Source organism: Nyctibius grandis, chromosome 2, assembly GCF_013368605.1.
Source record: "Nyctibius grandis isolate bNycGra1 chromosome 2, bNycGra1.pri, whole genome shotgun sequence".
NCBI lineage: Eukaryota > Metazoa > Chordata > Aves > Nyctibiiformes > Nyctibiidae > Nyctibius > Nyctibius grandis.
In genome coordinates, this window is record NC_090659.1 from 100,484,221 (window position 1) to 100,503,791 (window position 19,571).

The following is a 19,571-nucleotide window of genomic DNA, read 5'->3' on the forward strand; positions in this document are numbered from 1 at the left end:
TGTTCATCATGTCTGAAAACAAGCAAGTAAAGGGCATGCCCCTTGCAACTGTTTCTTTCAGAAAAGAAATTATTTTACAGTTTTTCTTTTTCAAAACACAAAGCAACTATTTCAACAACTTCAGAACTGAGCCACAAAGGATTAAATTAATTTTTATTAACATACACAAAAAAAGACATTTAAACCTAAATTATGACATGTTTGTGATATGCTTGTAGAAACTGGGAACAAGAGAACTTTCCTAAAAGAGAGTTTGGGGGACAGAGAGTGAAGAAACACAAATGAAAATACATTAAAGTGATTCACAAACAGATCTAAAGTAAAAGCATAAATTAGACAAACAGGATCAACTCCAGAAAACTGATTCTTTGAATATTGGTACACAAGAGGATATGGAAGAAGAAAATACTTCTGTAGACAACTTATAAGTATTACAAATAAAAAATATCTTATATTACAAATATATTTTATTCCACCAGTCCTTTGAGCTAAGTGTTTGAAAATACCACAATGACAGTAGAAATACTGAGAACAAAGATTAAAAAACCCTCCAAACGTACCTTTTCAAGGAGGTAGCCAATGACTAGAAAGCCTTTTCCACCAAGCATTTGCTCTTGCATGGCTACTGAACTCTTAAGAAGCTCAACCAAGAAAGCCAAAAGGGTAGCACTGCATGTAAAGAACAAGCATTTTTTTCAGATTACAAATGTATAAAAATCAATCTGTTACATTCTCACTATTCATCAGCTATTAAGTAAACAGAAACACGCTTAAAGTGGTGAACAATTACTTGAAAGAATACAAATCTTACTTTTTCTGACAAATTTCTCCAATGATTGTTCACATATTCCAACGGTAGGAGTGGGAGTTCATATTCAAATAGAAGTGCAAAATCATTTTGTCAGCTCTCCTGCTTTGACCAGGACTACCCCAAGTTTTAAATATCTGGTCCTGCAACTTGCAATTCCAGCCAAAGGTTTTGCAGTTGGAAGAGGCAGGAGATGATGAGTGGGATCCAGCTGACAGTGCCAGAACGATGCAGGTAGGGGCCATGCCAACCATTTTACCATCCTGACTAACTATGCTCAACAGCAAAATTTGCAGCCACTAGGTATACCATCATTCCACAGTTTCAGTCCCTAGAGTCACTACTATCCCAGAAATGAGGCATAAAATGGCTGAACATGCATATGGGCAACGATGCCCACCGCAAACCACAGTGCAACAACAGCAGGGTGGAGAGCTTCCTTCATACTTTCTCCAGAGACCAAACATGAGAATAATATCTAGGCCTGACAAAATAAAGGCTGAGAATCACTTTCATTCAGTTAGGAAAGCACAGAGAGGCTCTAGAGGCCACAAGGAAATCATCCAGCAGCCCATCCCAGCAGTACCTGTAAGTGATGTGTTCAGAAAGCACAGGGAGGGGAAAAAAGTGTTCAGAAAAGGTTACCGTTCAGAAGCAGAAGAGATATGAAAGACTTCAGGGGACAGACTCGGCAACAAAGTGAAACTATGTTATGAAAACCAACATATGACAGATCAATGCATGGTGGGAGAAAAATCACAGTTGACTCTTGGGTGGTGAGAGAGAGACAGAAATACACTCATCTGTTGCTGAAAAACCCAGAGGAAAGAGAGAAAGAAAAAAAAACCCACATTCATGACAGAAAGGAAATATTTTAAATGATTTTTCAAATATATCAAAAACGTAGATGACGGAATGCATTGTACTGCATATACAATGCATATAGAAAGCCATTATTCCTTTTCTAAAAATAAAATAGGTATAACAATTCCTAGCTGTACTGACAAATATCTGCAACTATGAAGGTTTTCAGACATGTGGTGGGCACAGGCAAGGGTGAAAACTGTGGCTTTTGCAGCTATGAAACAGTGAATTAAAGGAAATGTTCAACCTGCATTTTATAAATTTCATCTTTACTTACAGTATGTAGTCAGCTAAAGGCTCGCTTGCTCTCCAAATACAATCACTTACTTTGAACTAAATATTGAGATTGGTTAATCCATGGCAGCACCAAAAAATAACCAACGTGCTGAGCAAAACAAGATTTATTCTATTTGGTGAGCAAGGCTGCCATGCGAAAAGTACACAGTGTAGGCAAAGTACATGCTGTGAATATGAAATAGTGCCTTTTCTTGCTTCATTTTTGAATGGTCCCAATACTCAGTCTAAAATCACATACAGAATGGTCCACAGAGTGTCAGCAGTAAAAGAACACAGATAATATCCTTTTACAGTGCTCCAAAGCTTTTATCAAAACAGCCTGTCAAACTGTCACATCAATTTCAAATGAGGTTACATGCATCAATTTTTTCTTACCCCGACTGTAAGTTTCTATTCTATTTGTCATCTAAAATAAGATACTCATCGTTTTTACTACATCACAATCCATAAGAAGCTCATGTAAAAGGTTGAAGATTTATATTTAGGAACTTTTTACGAAAAAAATTGAATAGGTCAAAGAAAATTTCATCTAGATGGTGCTTACTATCATCCTTTATGAATAACCTCATGACTTAGGAGGACAATCCATTATGCATAAAGTTAAGAAACAGCATACATCTATGCAGGATTAGGACCTAAATTACAATAATAAATACTATTAATATGATATTGAAAAGTCAAAAAATATTCTTAAAATGGATTTAAAAGATTGTCGTACCATGAACATAGCACCAGACTTAAGTTTAAAAGGTTCTACTTCCACTTCTATAAACGATTTATCAAAAGCTCTTTTCTTTGTATTGCAGTTTATTTGTCTGTTCTATGAACTTAGATGGGCCGGAGTTATTCTTATCTCATATTAATACAATCTCTATGCAATTGTTAGAAATTGTGATAGGACTCAGAATACAAGTTTTAAGACATACTGACACCCTAACAATTCTCTCTTTTCTACTTTTTAGGTAGACATAAAACACACCAGTCAACTCAGAAATAACCAGTGGCCAGTTACTATTTAACCATGCCACAGACACAGAAACATACAAGCTGGTTCTACGCAAGAAAGAGTGAATCAACAAAGTTTATTAATTCAGATGCATACAGAGCGCAAATGTAACTTTTTAGATATTGACCATCTTTATGCAGGGTATGGCTGAACTGATTAATCCTGCCTGCCCACATCAGCTCTGCAAAGAGCTACCTTAGCTGTCACTGCAAAGTGATGCCAATGTTTCTAGTTCCAGGAAAACGTATTAATTCAGCCAATACTTTTGTGAATGAGCTATGCCTTTTCCTAAGTCCAAAATAGCTTTTAACATCTATCGAACCAGCAACATAAAGACACCACGAGCTAGTTCTGCTGAGTCAGCTCAGGTCTTCAAGCAGTAACTCTAGCATAGAATCCTTCTGCATTATCCCAGATTGCCACCATAAATAATAGAGCTGACTGTAGTATATAGTAATTCAAATATTGGGATAGCACACGTGAATGCGTCATTAGACTTTACACCTTCAAGCACATAAAAAATTCCAAGTACCAGAAAAAGCAGCCGTTAAGGAGAACCACCTGGCAGTCACATAGGGGCACAATGAAGTTTGAGGCGAATACTGTATAGGACCACAGTATTGATGAAAATTATCACCATAATTAAATATAACTAGCAGTTTGTCCATATCGTTATGCAGAAAATGAAGTAATTAAAAGATCTGTAATATTTTAACTGATAGAAGAACTGTAAAATAAAAATGGAAGTGTTTTTATATTCTCACTGCACGTACAGTACTGAAGCTATTACTACCTGAAGATGATGATCAGAGATAGACAGAAAACAGAGTACATGCTTAGTCTGATTTTTTTCCAGAAATTTTCCTGCTTTCATTTCTTTCAGGTGAAACTTCATTTTTGGAGGGGGCAGCGGTGAATGAAACTGTACTAAATAACATCTGTTGCACAAACCACCGTTTTGACATGTTACGTTATCTTGCTTATATACTTTATTCTAGAGAGCATTCAATCTGCCTGAAAAGACCCAACAGTTAACGATTCTTAGATAAGCTTTCCCAACCTCTTCAAGACTTCCCTTTCCCCACATGTTCAGACTGACCTCAAGCAGACATTTATGTGTGTGTGTGTATATATATATATATAAATCCATACTACCATAATGGATCTTTTCTCTTCAATATTGCATTCTAAGAATTTAGTTTTCTAGAGAACTGACTGTCTAATTTAGAGGATTGTATCCAGAACTTCTAACACATTTCTAAGGATAACCAATTCATGTAGTTATCTTGGAGGCTGAAAATAAATTAAACCTGAAGATATTAAATCTAAAAATTTTTATCAGCGGAACTAGGTTGCCAAAACTATGCTTTTAAAAAGGTTGCTGTTGACACGAGGGAGATAATATTGATCAGAAGACTGTCTTCTAAGATGAACAATTTTTCAAACAGAATTTAACAAACTTACCAGTAACTAAAATGCATCAGATTGCTGCAGGGCTCACATTAAACTTGGAAAATTCTGTGCACTGCCATACAAAATTTCGTTCTATTCTTGCCTACTTTCAACTCCCCTAGATACAAAGGCAAATATAAAGGATACTTCAGTCCATTCCTGCATCTCCTCTACACCACATCCTGCCTAGAACAGATCAGTTTGTCTGCAGTGCAGCTAAGATACAGAAACACAACGGAAGTATATATGTCAACCAACACTAAATCAGACAGAATTATGATTCCTACTGAAAATATAATTAATTTCAGGACAAAATTTTTCCAGTAGTTTTCCATTACTAAGAAGCAGAAAAAAACATTGCAGACCAAAACATGAAGATGCTGTATTTCCGATAGTTATGATACTGCTTACTCTATAATTAGTGTATTGTAGAGACAGTAAGTCTCTGGAATACTGCTATGTAAAAACTGAAGATTAATTACATTGTTACAGTATTGCCTGATTTTCCCCTCAAACATACATATCCCTTGTGCAGACTTGAAAAAAAATATATTTTTTTGATAAATAAAACAGAAGCACAGAGTTGGTGTTTACAGCATACACTGTCTGACTGGAAGATGTTCTTAAGGATGCTTTCATATCTATACATTTTTATGGTATTTGTGAAGTCCCTACCTTTATAATTCAGACAGTTATTCTTATGATGTGTACTGTGAAGTAATAAACACCACCTAGTTTATTTCATTCATCCAAATATATAGATATAAGTAACTATTATGTTTCAACAGTTCATCATTATGTTTCAACAGTTCATTATGTTTCAACATAACAATGTCTCAACATCACAATCTTCAGTCAGCAGTCATGCAATGTGTCTCCTTAAATAATAAATATACTACAGATATTCAAAAAACCCAACAGCTTCTGTAGATAACAGTCTTCAAAATTCCAAAATATGACACTACTTTCTTCATTAAAAATAAGAATAATTACATACATAAATAAATATTTCATTTTCACTGACCATTTGTATCTATGGGAATTTTAAAGAACCTTTTCATATTACATGTAAAAGAAGCTCACACTGGAAATCCCAGAATTATGAAGTCTATGCTATGACAATCATTGAACAAGAAAGAGCCGCCTTTGTAAAATTCTAAATTGACTGGTTGTTCCCACTAAGCGAACAATTATTACTGTTTTGTGGAGCTAAAATACAGGACAATTTAGATAAACTATTCTTATGAAATGAGTTTCTATGACTTCATTTACAAATGAAGCATCCTATCAGGAACATCAGTCATATATTCAAATAAACTCAGATGACCATGGTTTTGGAGGAATAAAGAAAACCATAAAGTCAGGAATTTGCACCACTAGGATAAAAGTAAAATTTGTCTTGGGTTTTTTTAGGTTTTTTGTTGTTGTTGTTGTTGTTTTTTTAAATATCACTACATAGATCAATTTCTCTCATCTACTCTTTCCCCTGTTAATTTTCTCTGAAAAATTTACCTTAATTACTTTAAGTTTCATCTTGCATTGTGTATTACAAAGTTATCTGGATTGTGTTTTACAAAATGCACCTGTAATTAAAGCAGGTATGTAGCTATAAAGATCTAAGTATGTTGGTCAATAACAGATGATTTAACTTGGAGAGGCTATGTAAAAGACAATGACGTAGGTATTTGTTCTGTCTGAGAATCGTTGGGAAGGATCCTTTATAAACTAATTCCATTTGAATTTCCAGCTTCTCTAAAATAAGACAAAAGGATCATATGATTAACTCCATCACAGGCTGTTAATATGGTAACTTTTGAAAACTAATCTTGGCATAAACAGAAAAAATGGTATTAAGGAAAAACATACACCAACAATTAATGTTTTGTTTTTAGACAAAAAAAATCCTCAGGTACTTGCCCCTTAACTTCAATTCAAAATGCAATATTGACTTTATTGAGATTAATAATAATAATAATAATAATAATAATAGTTGTTGTTGTTGTTATTATTACTCCTCTTCATCTGCTGGCTGCTCATTACATCACATTGTTAGCAAACAGTTTTAAATGAGTTTGGCTGATTCATTAAGTAATTTCTTACTTCATCAGAATATTTACTGAATATTTCATAGTATGGACTTAGGAATCCTCAGGGAGAAGCATTAGCAATATATTAGCAATATATTTTGATGCACAGAAGATGCGAGATGATCTCCACTTCCTTACTTCATTCCTTCACGAAGAAAATCAGAGCACAAAGGACAAGCATGGATTTCAGAAACTGTTTTGATGGCATGTACAACACAGGTGGGAAATACAAAAGGATTTTCATAAAGGTATATTCACTGCTAAAGCATAAAATCAAACACTTGTTCATGTTTTAATGCAGTCAATTGCTCTGCTGCTACATTACTAATTACTCATGTTCATTCATTCATATTTATGCACTCATGGCTGCTAAAGCCTGTGTGCTGCAAAGCCAAGAAGGGTTCCCCTAACCAGGCTGGAGGTAAGATAAACTGAGAGCAGAAGAGATGCGGACAGATGGTGGGGATGGAGAGGAAATTCCCATAGGCTACAGCTACAGTAGCTCTCTAAAGTGCTTCCTTAGCTTCCAGTTTAACTAGCTTTTCTTCTTTCTATAAGCTTGCTGGAGAGAAAGGGGAAACTACTTCTTTCTTCTCCCTTTTCCACTTCTTTTTCTCGTATCATATGATGAGGACAATAAGAGAAGACTACTAAATGTGTTTCATCCAAACTGATGCCACTAAACACGAGTCAGATGAATAGGTGTTGCATGGAGAACTAGAGAGGCAAGTCATTATACACCTCTGCTTATGAGCATAACATTTTGGGATACAGACTCCAGTCATAAATTAGCCACCCTTAACAGTTCCTGGATCTTCTGGAGTATGCGGAGGTACTGCAGTTTGGGAGTTTACAAAGGATTTCTACCACATGATACAGTGACTGTATATTCATTATAAACTATCGCCCAGGGAGTCTGATTTGGCAAGTCACATTCCTGCTGTCACAGTTTGGGAAGATTCCAGTACAACTAATTTCATCAGAGCAAGCATGGTTATACTAGAGATGTGAAATTTCAGGTGCGATATTCAGCCTTCTTCCCTTCGAAACGCGTGAGGAGAGGGTTATAGCACCCAACTCTGCAAATTCTAAAATGCAGACTGGAAGCAGTGAGTGACTGGGACCTTGGCTCTCCATCAGAGGCACAAAGGAGAATGCAACGACCTCAGAAAGGATGACTTTCGTACCCATTCTCAATAAATACCTGGGCCAGCTGTGGCAAAGGAGAAAAATCTTGAAAGACAGTAGGAGAGGACAGGTTACAGGTAGGATACTACTTGGCATTCATCTTATTTGTTACCGTGATCTTAAAGATAAACCCAATTAAACTTATGACATTATTAAGAATTATTGGAAACTCTTAGATTTTTCATATTAAGCTAATAAAAAATCAAGACATCAAATTGTATTTCCTATCAAGCTGTGCTATTTCCTATCTGTGGAAACTCATAGAAAAACTGCCAATTTCCTATCAAACTATTCATCTATCAAAAATTAGACATAGTAACACTACTAGTTACAGACAGGAACCAAAAAGTCATCATCTGAATATGAAAAATACTAAAAAAATTAGTACAAGATGTTAACTGATCAAAGCGAAACACACAAAAAACATTTACAGGAAAAGGTGAAGAACGGGAGTTGAAATATTATTTTGCCCCCCTCAACAGTATTTCCATTTCACTGACTTACTCACAATGGGTGTGCAATGTACTCTGCAACAGGACTACCTATATTAAAGAGTGAAAATAATGTCAGTAATAAAACCGACTGAAAAGATGCCTACATTTACCTTGCTACAAATTTTAGGTGGATGTATATATCACCTTTAAGAGAGATAAGGTGAGCCTAGGTACTGCATTTATTATGATAAACAGGAAAAGTATTTTTAATTTTTATCGTATAGTGTATGCAATCTAGCAAATCCAGTTAGTAACTTCTAGAATAAGTATAAAAAAGAATTCTTGGAATGACTTCATCTATTTAAGCAAACAGCTACAGCTCCTTCTACTTTAAAGTATTTTCCCAATATGGTACAGTCCAAAGCAACAATCTCATCTGAATTAACAGTTGTTATTTATTCTGTGATGGAATTGGGTCAGTGCCAAAGACTGTGCACCCAATACCTTGTCAGAATCAGTCTGTATGTCAGTGTCAAATGAATTCAAAACTGTAGACGAGAGACCACAAGTCAACAAAGCAAGTCCTTCCTATCATATTACCCATACACTATAATCAAAGGTAACAACAGTATCATAACAGAAAAAAAGCCTGCTACATTTCCTTTTATTACATAAACACCTTATTGACCTAAACTGCTCGATTCGCTATTTGAACCAGAGTACTGAAAAGCAGGACGAAAAGTAGGAGTTTTGGCATTCAAGTGGAGGGACCACTCTCCTGAATAGCAGGTGCATCACTTAATCTAAGAAAACATACTTAAGATATGAACTCGGTTTTAATTTCAGTGTATGAGAGCGTAAGAATCTATACAGTGCTGCAAAAGCAGAATTGTAGGTTATTTCAATACTTGGTCTCATGGAAGATGTAGCCAAGGTACACAGAGATATACACATTACAGGAATAAAGAACATTTACAAAGAATACCATTAAACCACAAAGTTGCTATATTCATATTGCCCTCCTTTATAATTTAAAAAGCTATTTACAATGAGTCTATTAATTTAGAAAAGTTTAAAATTGTAAGTGGATCAAGATGATCAAAAAGCAAGGTGTGCCCTCACAGTCCTGCTAACAAACCCTTTCTAATTCTAAAAAAAAAAAATTAAATAGTTGAGAACCTTGAACTTATTAAACAGACTTTGATATGTGCAGGAGAGAAGGAGGTGAGAAGGATTCAGAAAAGTAGTCTGGAAACCTAGGACAGTTACACTAGGGTATCAAGCTATTTATACTTCCCACCTCCCGGGAACACATTAAGACAAAAGGCAGCACAGCTATTCAAGGGACAACTTCTGAGTCCCTCCAGCTGGCCACCAGAAAGAAATTAATTCTACAGCCATAGTAAGCCTTTACTAATGTAATGGTCTGCTGTCATCAAGCATCATCTGGACTTTTTTTTTTTGCCAAAGCAGCATAAAGATTATTTGCGTATAAAAATACACAGATTGTAATGGCTGAATGCCAACTACTTTTCAGAAAGAAGTGGTGCAGCGCTCTGTTGCTGTTGTAGATACATTTTCATAGTTAAGAAGGGTATAAACAAGCATCAGATACAGTTCAACAACTGCTTTTTGGAAAGGAACGAATAAAGAGAAAATAGTCTAAAAAACAAGGGGCAAGAAGGAAAGGACTCAGTAAGTATACTTCTTCCCTTATTCCACTCCACAAATTAATCTTAAATGTAGCCCTGTTTTTCATGTTTAGCCCCCTTTCAACATTACCTCCTTTCTTTGCCCCCAGAAATCTTTTATTCTTTTATTTGCCTACATTCTTGTTCACTTGAACTATTAATTTTCTCAACATCTACATCCTATCAAATTAAATATAAGTACATAATGCACATACACCAAAACCATGGTAATTCAATATTTAAGTTACATCTCATCAAGCAGCTATTTGCTTAGAAGTCTTTTGAATATGTTCTTGAGTTAGGATCACATCTTGTTGTATTATGCATTTGTACAATCATATAGCATAAAAAATTACAGATCTCTTTAGAATATAATCTAATTATAGAAGAAATACATTGATTTATTCAATAACAACATTTTTTTCCTACTTACAGTTCAACTAACTCCAGAAATGTTCTGTACATTTTAAATTGAATTTTATGAATATTCTCACTCACTGGAAAGACCACACACTTGGGAAGAATTAGTCTTTATCTCTGTTTATAAAACTTACATTATATTAGCTCTCCATTTTTAAACAGATCTAGTTACTGCTCTATCATTTATTAGAGACTCAGCTCATTAATCAATTTAACATATATTTTATTCGTATGTATGGGCACATACTCACATAATCTTCGTTAAATTGGAATAAAACATTTTTGCCTACTGCTGTGCCAGTAAATGAAAACACACAGAGATTTTTTTTTTCTAAATTTATTTTAAATCAAGCATTGTTTTTTCTATTACCCTTACTTCAGAATACTTCAATGCAAAGTACATACTGGAAAACAGACTACAAAAAAGTAAATATCCCACATGAGCCAACACACACCCAGCTTTTCTGTCTTTAACACTGAATGAAATAATTTGCACCACTACACCACCTGGAAGTAGAATTCGTTATTTTTAAAACTGTGGTATTACTTCTAACATTTTACTAAAATATTCTCATGAAATATATTAATTTTTCACACCACAGAAACAAATAAAAACCAGCAGCCATCTTAGCTACATATATTTGAGTTAAAAAGGAGAAAACAGATGACTGACAAAACTTCAACAAATTAATTTCTTAAATTAGATTGAGAAAAGTGATCTTTCACAAAAAAGTATACCAATGTATCACTTTCAGTTAAATTTTTCAAAATTGTCAGCAATTTTACTATTGTTTAATTATTTTTCAGTTAACTATTTTATTACTGAACTATCTAATGCAATGGGAAATATCCAGAATAATTAATCGCAGAGTAATCTAAGGAGGAAAATAAGCCCTGTACTCTGAGTTACGCATCTATTTTATAAATTTATTCAAACACAAGAGTCAGCTTATGCCGCCCCTAAACACTTTTTGCTAGCAGATTTTGGTTACATACCATCCTACAGGGAAACACTGTGCCAGTTCTTCAGCCCTACCTTTTCAGTTTTGTTACCTCCAAAGTTTTAGGCCACACACTTTGTTCTGACAAGTTTAGACATCTTGTGTTAACACTAGAATAGGAGCCTGCCCTGACAAGCAGGTGGCAAGAGATCTTCTTTGCAAAAATACCTACAGCTGAACTAGCTTTGAACAAGTCAGCTCAGGTACCGACAGGCTCCTAAGCAGCCCTTTGCAGGCTACACATGGAAGCATTCATCTAACTTCTGTGCAGACTTTTCAACCTAGGGGTTACTTCCACAGTATCAGAGCAGAGACTTCACGTGTCCCTGTTTAAAACTCTCTTGGTGTGACCCCAGACACTGTTGCAATTGTCATATGGCCACAAAATAACTGATCATACCTCTATGACTTTCTGACCATGTATTAATATGGAAGGAGATATCTTTCCTTAATTTTGAATGTTATTAAACACCAACTCAAACGACAGAGACTTTCTCAAAGTAAACAACATTGCATTGTCAAGTAAAAGCACATTGCTTTCCTTTAGAAGTTGTAAAAACTGTCACAAAACTGTCCTTAAAGACTCTAGAGTGATTTGAATTCATTATTTAATCAATCAATTTTATTCCAGTTCCACCTGGAACCTCATCAGATTAATACAATTTACACATCTCTGCAGTAAACTACTTTTAAAAAGTAATATCATTTTTAAAGAAACAAAGGTAAAATGTAAGTCATAGCATTCACAAAAGAAAACAAATCAAACACTCCCACAACAAAACTGGAAATATTCTTAGCTTAATTTAGTTTTTATCTTGCTTGAAAGAAGCTTACCAAACTGTTGTTTCCATCTGACTGTCATGCAGCTGTCGATTGTCTAACTGGGCAAAGAGAGGAAAAAGAACTTGAATCCCTCCAATGGAATGAATTGCACTATGAATGGAGTGGGTTACGATAGCTTTCACATCCTAGATTAATAAAACAAATAAATAAAAGGAAAAACCTCAGTTAATCTCAATTTTAAAGGATAGTTACAAACATAACTTGGGAACACTTTAACACTGAATTGAGTGCAAACTAAATCAGACTTGTTAACTTATTTTCATTACTTATGTTTCAGTTACAATCTCTTAAAGGCAAACATTAAACAAAAAATTCTGTATCATGGCAAACTGTGCCTCATGAGTATGAAGTATATATTTCTTAATGAACAAATAATCATTTTTTTCTCTAGAAAGTGAGCAAAGAAAGAATAGTTCAAGTGATAGGTATATTAAGAGCTGAAATAATACAAAATAACAATTTCTTTGTACCCTAGAACACAAATCCTCTTACTATCCAAAAGATGTTGAGCTAACAGTAATCATAGAATGTCGATTTAGTAGCACAAACCTGAAGCATAAGAGCATGGGGAGAGTGTACAAAAATCGAAGGATTTTCCTTTGGTGAGGATTCAAGGCATAGCTGAGCATCAGTAGCCTTCGCATTATAAGTAAAAGCAATGCTACTTGCAAGTTTCCCATCATATAGCACTTGTTTATGGTGCTCAGCCAGATGAATGTCACTCTCAGATTTAAATTTGAATGTGCTCTGAAAAAAAAAGAAAAGACAAGTTTTAAAAAGTAAATATTTTAGACAAAACGCTTGCTATAAAATACATTGGACTCGAGAGGGAATACAGAAAGTGCTAAACTTTGTTTTAATTTTCCAGTAGTTTAATGCTACTGAATAATGAAACAATTTTTTTATTTACTTTACTCCACATTAACATGTCAATATAATATTTGGTATTTTATGTAGTCTTATTTCTCTTTCCTTTCAGCATCATTGTTAACAAATTTCAGAAATAACTATCTGGAAGAAACGTGTCACACTAAACGGCTACAAATAAGATAAAAAATTGAACATACAATGCATTACAAATAAAGAACAAATTAAATGCCTTGTATTTTAGTTTATATAAACTCAAATTAGAATATCGAATACTATATCATTTTGATAAAAGGAATAGTTATTTTTAAACAGAGTTAAAACCCATGCTTCATTAACAGTCAGTAGTATATATAAACAAGCTACTTGCACTAAAAAAAAAATCCAAATAAAATTATAAATGCCATATTTCAAATTAATGGTTCTCAAACTGAAAGTTTTTACAAAAGAAGACTGAAAATTACTATTGCTCTTAAACATACCATGATTCATATCTGATCTAAAACTAGGTTTTCTGGCAACACTGATAAATCAATCAAGCACAAGAAGATAGACTTCTGCTTTTCTGCAAAGCGTTGTCAGATTGACCTGGCACATAATTACTTTTGCATGTAACAATCATTTGACTGTGACAAAAAGACAAATAGTAGTAACACACAGCGCTGTACTGATACAAGTAAAGCAAATTTGATATAAATGACCACCATGTATTAATGCAATATATATACGATATGTTGTATTTATAAAATCTTTGCTCAGTTTAAAATAATTTATTGTTGAGGTTAATTATGAAACATTTTGCTTGTTTTCACTGCATATAGCCATCACAATTCTCTTTATCCCTTTGGTTCTACCAAATCTTTCCCTCCATCCCCCCACACAGTAAGAAATACTGTATCATGAAACTACTGAAAGTACTGTCACTAGGGTTTTGGTTATCCAGGCTAGAAGAATTAAAATAGGCAACTTACAGGCTATCAGCTGCTCTTTCCAAGCAAATTACAGGTTCCTGTGGACTACACAAACCCATAAAACCCATTCAGCTTTTTCAGAGCTCTCAAGGCTGCTAGAAACCTTGACAAAATTCTCTTGCTCACAGCCAAATGATGGGAAAGTGCATCTGCTCAAGTGACTGACACATGGCAATATAAGGCCTTGTGACAAGCATCCATTTGTATGTGGGTCGTAAGATTGATGTAGACTGAACAGACTGGGCACCTGACTGCAGCTGCTGGAGAACCCTTGGAGCATATCTGTCAGTCAACCCTGTCCCACGGTTGGTTATGTCAAGCAGGAGGGAGGCAGCAATGCCATGCTGAAAATGTATGAGACTCAAGTACCATAACAGAATGCAAGTATGAAGGCAAACGTAAGTGAATGGGAAATCAGTGGTTTAATCTACATTTGGCAAAGAAGGATAATGTTATCTTCAGCTGCATTAGGAGTAGCAGGTCGAGCGAGGTGATCCTTCCCCTCTACTCAGCACTGGTGAGGCCACACCTGGAGCTCTGGGCTCCTCAGTACAAGAGAGTCATGGACTTACTGGAGAAAGTCTAATGAAGGGCCACTAAAATCATGAAGCAACTGGAGCATCTGTCCTATGAGGAAAGGCTGAGAGAGTTGGGACTGTTCAGCCTGCAGAAAAGAAGCCTCAGGGGGGAATTCACAGAAACAACTAGGTTGGAAGAGACCTCTGGGATCATCACGTCCAACCTTTGACCTAACACCACTGTGTCAACTAGACCATGGCACTAAGTGCCACACCTAGTCTTTTCTTAAACATCTCCAGGGATGGTGACTCCATCACCTCCCTGGGTAGCCCATTCCAACGCCTAATAACCCTTTCTGCAAAGAAATTTTTCCTAATGTCTAACCTGAACCTCCTCTGGTGCAGCTTGAGGCTATGTCCTCTAGTCCTGTCGCTTGTTGCCCGGGAGAAGAGGCCGACCCCCACCCTGCTACAACCTCCTTTCAGGTAGTTGTAGAGAGCAGTAAGGTCTCCCCTCAGCCTCCTTTTCTCCAGGCTAAACAATCCCAGTTCCCTCAGCCACTCCTCATAGGACATACCCTCTAGAACCTTCACCTGGACTCGCTCCAGCACCTCAACATCTTTCTTGAAGTGAGGGGCCCAGAATTGGACACAGTATTCAAGGTGTGGCCTCACCAGTGCTGAGTACACGGCGACAACTACTTCCCTAGTCCTGCTGGCCACACTATTCCTGATACACACCAGGATGCTGTTGGCCTTCTTGGCCACCTGGGCACTCTGCTGGCTCATGTTCAGCTGGCTCTCCACCAATACCCCCAGGTCCTTTTCCACTGGGGCGCTTTCCAGCCACTCTTCCCCCAGCCTGTAGCGCTGTATGGGGTTGTTATGGCCAAAGTGTAGGACTCGGCACTTGGCTTTGTCGAACTTCATGCCATTGGTCTTGGCCCATCTATCTAACCTGTCCAGATCCCTCTGCAGATCCTTCCTACCCTCAGGCAGATCAACACTCCCACACAACTTGGTGTTGTCCGCAAATTTACTGAGGGTGCACTCAATACCCTTATCCATATCATCAATAAAGATATTAAACAGGATTGGGCCCAGTACTGAGCCCTGGGGGACACCACTAGTGACCGGATGCCAACTGGATGCGGTACCATTCACCACCACTCTCTGGGCCCGGCCATCCAACCAGTTCTTAACCCAGCAAAGAGTGCACCTGTCCAAGCTGTGGGCTGCCAGCTTATCCAGGAGAATGCCATGGCAGACAGTATCAAAGGCTATGCTGAAGTCCAAGTATACTACATCCATAGCCTTTCCCTCATCCACTAGGCATGTTCACCTGGTCATAAAAAGAGATCAGGTTGGTCAGGCAGAACCTGCCTTTCCTAAACCCATGCTGACTAGGCCTGATCCCCTGGTTGTCCTCTAGGTGGTATGTAATCGCACTCAAGATGATCTGTTCCATGACCTTGCCGTGGACTGAGGTCAGGCTGACAGGCCTGTAGTTCCCGGGATCCTCACCAATGTGTATAAATCTCTGAAGGGAAGGTGCAAAGAAAATGGAGTCAGGCTCTTATCAGTGGTGCCCAGTGACAGGATCAGAGGCAATGGGCACAAACTGAAACACAGGATGTTCCCTCTGAACATCAGGAAACACTTTTTGACTGTGAGGGTGCCTAAGCATTAGCACAGGTTGCCCATCAAGGTGGTAGAGTCTCCATCCTCAGAGATACTCAAAAGCTGTCTGGACACGGTCCTGGGAAACTGGCTCTAGGTGGCCTTGCTTGAGCAGGGAGGTTGGACCAGATGACCTCCAGAGGTCCCTTCCAACAACCTCAACCATTCCATGATTCTGTGATTTGCACTTGGGTTAGGAGTCAATTTTGTAGGAAAACTTCCAGTGATCCCCACTGACTGCTCTGTTTATAGTGCAAAGCTATTCAGAACCAAAGAGAGTTCCTTTTGGCTGAAACTAAAATGTCCTCCAACTGGTAGTAGTCATCCTGCCCAAAGGATCAGACTCCCACCAATCTGAAGTAAAGACCCCAAAAATACACATAATGTGGGTATTCAGCCCTCAACACCAAATGTTCTAATCTAGAAATGTGTTCCTATTGTGCCACACTACTTACCGAAGTAGAAAAACCCAAAGAATGAGTATTATGTTTAGTGCTTGAGAGCTGGCTCTCTGTTGATACGGCTGGCTACATCTCACTTATGAGGAAATGACTGCTACGGATTACAGATTTGTCCTGAGGAAGGTGATGATGTATTTCTCCCCAGAGGGCATTTTTAACTATACAGATAAATCCCTGTGCACTTTCTGCAGAGACAGAAATAATTTAGTGATTTCATTGATTGCCAAAGATATTTGCATTTTGCATGTACTAGAATTTGATGTTTTACCATATGTAAACACTTCTTACGCAGAAAATTTTTCATGCCTCTAAGCTTTGTCAGATTCCAAAGCTCAGAATGTTTTACCTCTACATAGTTTTTCATAACTTTGCCATTTTAAATATTTCGAAGTGTTTCAACACAATATTTGTATCATTTCACTACCATGAAATCTTGCAACTTCCTAAATTGCATAAGTTAAAATAAAATCAGTTTTATAAACAAATTTTGGCATTAATCTACCTCCTAGCTTTCGGTGTTTATTATGCCTCAACAATTTATCAGAGACCATTGTTTGAAAGTTAAGCACAAATAAGTTATGAATCAATTTAATACTGCCTCATTTTTTTTTGAGAAAAACAAGAATTAAAGGGACTTTCTGTCATTAAAGCCCAACAACAGTGATCATAGACTGAAAATGCTAGTCTCCTATCCAAAAGATTATTATAACAGAATGGAAAGGGAGGCTACAAATTCTGATCTATGATACTCCTTTATTACTAACACTGATCTACAGAAAGAGAAAAGAAATTCAGTATATGCATACTATACTGGGAACTTGGGAAAATACAACCACAGGAGGATAGCAGAGACTGTGAAGCGTACAAGCTTAAACAGCAAATGGTTAGTTACTGGTCACCGAAGGAATGCAACTTTGAGATCTGGTACAACCAGTGTGAGGGCATAAAGACAGCAAAACCGAGCCTTAGATTTAATATATTCTATATATAGTAAAAATATCTACAAGATCCATAAAGAAGGTGTAAAGGATAGTTGTTGCTCCTATGGGAACAGGAGAGGGAACAGAAAGAGCTGAGAATTACTCCAGCACTGTCTTCTCCAGTAAAAGCAGCTGTGCTTGATCAGGACCACTACCTAAACACCAGCAGCTTTCCCTTTCCTTTAGCAGCAAGAGTGCTGCTTTTTGATTTACCATTCACCTCATTTTGCTATTGTAGGTTCAGCAACCACACATAAAATATTATCTTGTACTATATAATTGGGTTAATCAAATTTGAATTTTCAAGAGTATTTTGTGTGTGTTTGTATGTGCGTGCATTAATGCATTTTTACTCCAACCTTCGTACACAACAAAAAGACTGATACTGCAACACTGATCACGAGCAAACTCAGATGCAGCAACATATGGAATAAACTGATAACTCATTTTGAAATGCATATGGGAGGGTTAAGAGGAGTGGCGCAGACTTGACAGGGCTATTAGGAAAGGGTTTTGTTGAAACATCCATTTATAAACAGCACCAAACACTGCTATCAGATGCATCTCCTCCTCCCACCTTACCTTCCTTGCCTCTCTATTCTGTTTATCATCCCCTCAGGATCCCAGCTGAGACATGCTTTCCTCTCTGCTGTCTGGCAACAACGATGGGTATCAGAAAAAGCACAGTGAGAGCAAGGATGCTGCTATCATTTCCTTTTTATTCCAGCAACCTCTAGCTACTGAAAGTGTCAACATAGTAGGTAAAAGTCCTGTTCAGCAACTGCGACTCAAAATGAGCATGCTTTATTACAGATAATACATGGGAGTGCAAATATTGAATTCTACTATGTTTCTCCTAAATATAATTTAAAATTTCAAGATACTTTATGGATGAATTTGGGAAGACTTAAATGGGAAGAGGCAAATTGCATAGTTCTACTGCCAGTATATTTTCCGCTTCCCCTTTTAAAAGTTTGATTACGTGTCATTTCTATGCAATAGCAAGTGTGGCAGCTTTTCAATATTGCTACGCACACAACCAATGTAGCACTTTTTGTTTAAAAAAAATAGGCCTTTTGCTAGAACTGAAAATTTAGTATTTCAAAGTAAACTATCTATTTGCTTAATAAATAAATTTTTATATTAAGGCATGTTGGTTACAACTAAATGCATTCAGAAGGACATGTTGAGCAAGACCAGCATGGAAGTATTATGAATGGTTTATATGTCACAACATTCCATAATAAGCATGTAATGTGTAATAAATAATATAAATATTATATATAAAATTATATAAATATTATATATAAATAATAAATAAAGCTTATTTTAATGACTTCTCTAGTTAATCCTAAAATCCGTTGCCTCTACCTGCGTCACAGAATAGGGGTGGGTCAAGGTGCAACAGATTCACTTTTCTTTGTAGATCAAGATCTGCCTTTTCCTGAGCTTTGTGGCTTTGGAGTTATTTGCAACATTACATACTACATATATTCACAGCTGTGTGCCTACTGCACTGTCTTGAGCTCAGGTATGTTGGTGGAGTATGCAGATTTCTCCTTATTCCAGAGGTCTTAACAGCAGTCATTGCAGACTAGGGACATTATGAATGATTGTGAGGGTAGCTGAATGAGAGGCAACATCACAGTCTCTTGTCACGAACGAAGCAGGCAGAGCACCAAAAAAGGGATGGTCATTTTCCCTAAAGAATTAGAATTCCAGGATATAGTAGACTAAAGTGAGAACTGTAAATCAAACGAACTACCACAGACAGTCAGAGGAAAGAAATAACATATATATGAAGACATTCTCCAAAATTCTCAAGTATTTTGAATAATTCTCCTTTGGGAGAAAAGCTTTGGCACAACCGGAGTTCACAATGCATCTAGAATAGTTGCTCTTTTGGAAAAGTTGAACAGTTGATTCTCCCAGTTGGCTAACAGTGCCAAGAATTGGAATGAACAGGATATGCAGTGAACTACGTAAGAAAAGTTTCTGAAAGG

General features: G+C 36.6%; 1 protein-coding gene across 2 annotated transcripts in view; it reads right to left on the bottom strand.

The window, feature by feature from the left end:
* NBEA (neurobeachin) overlaps positions 1-19,571 on the bottom strand; it is a 560,398-nt gene that overhangs the window by 386,280 nt on the left and 154,547 nt on the right. For both annotated transcript variants that reach the window (XM_068419495.1, XM_068419505.1), the window contains exons 9-11: positions 12,641-12,838; positions 12,083-12,216; positions 561-669 (exon numbers count right to left, since the gene is read on the bottom strand). In XM_068419495.1, coding sequence (XP_068275596.1) covers positions 561-669; positions 12,083-12,216; positions 12,641-12,838 — 441 coding nt within the window. The remainder of the gene's footprint in view (positions 1-560; positions 670-12,082; positions 12,217-12,640; positions 12,839-19,571) is intronic.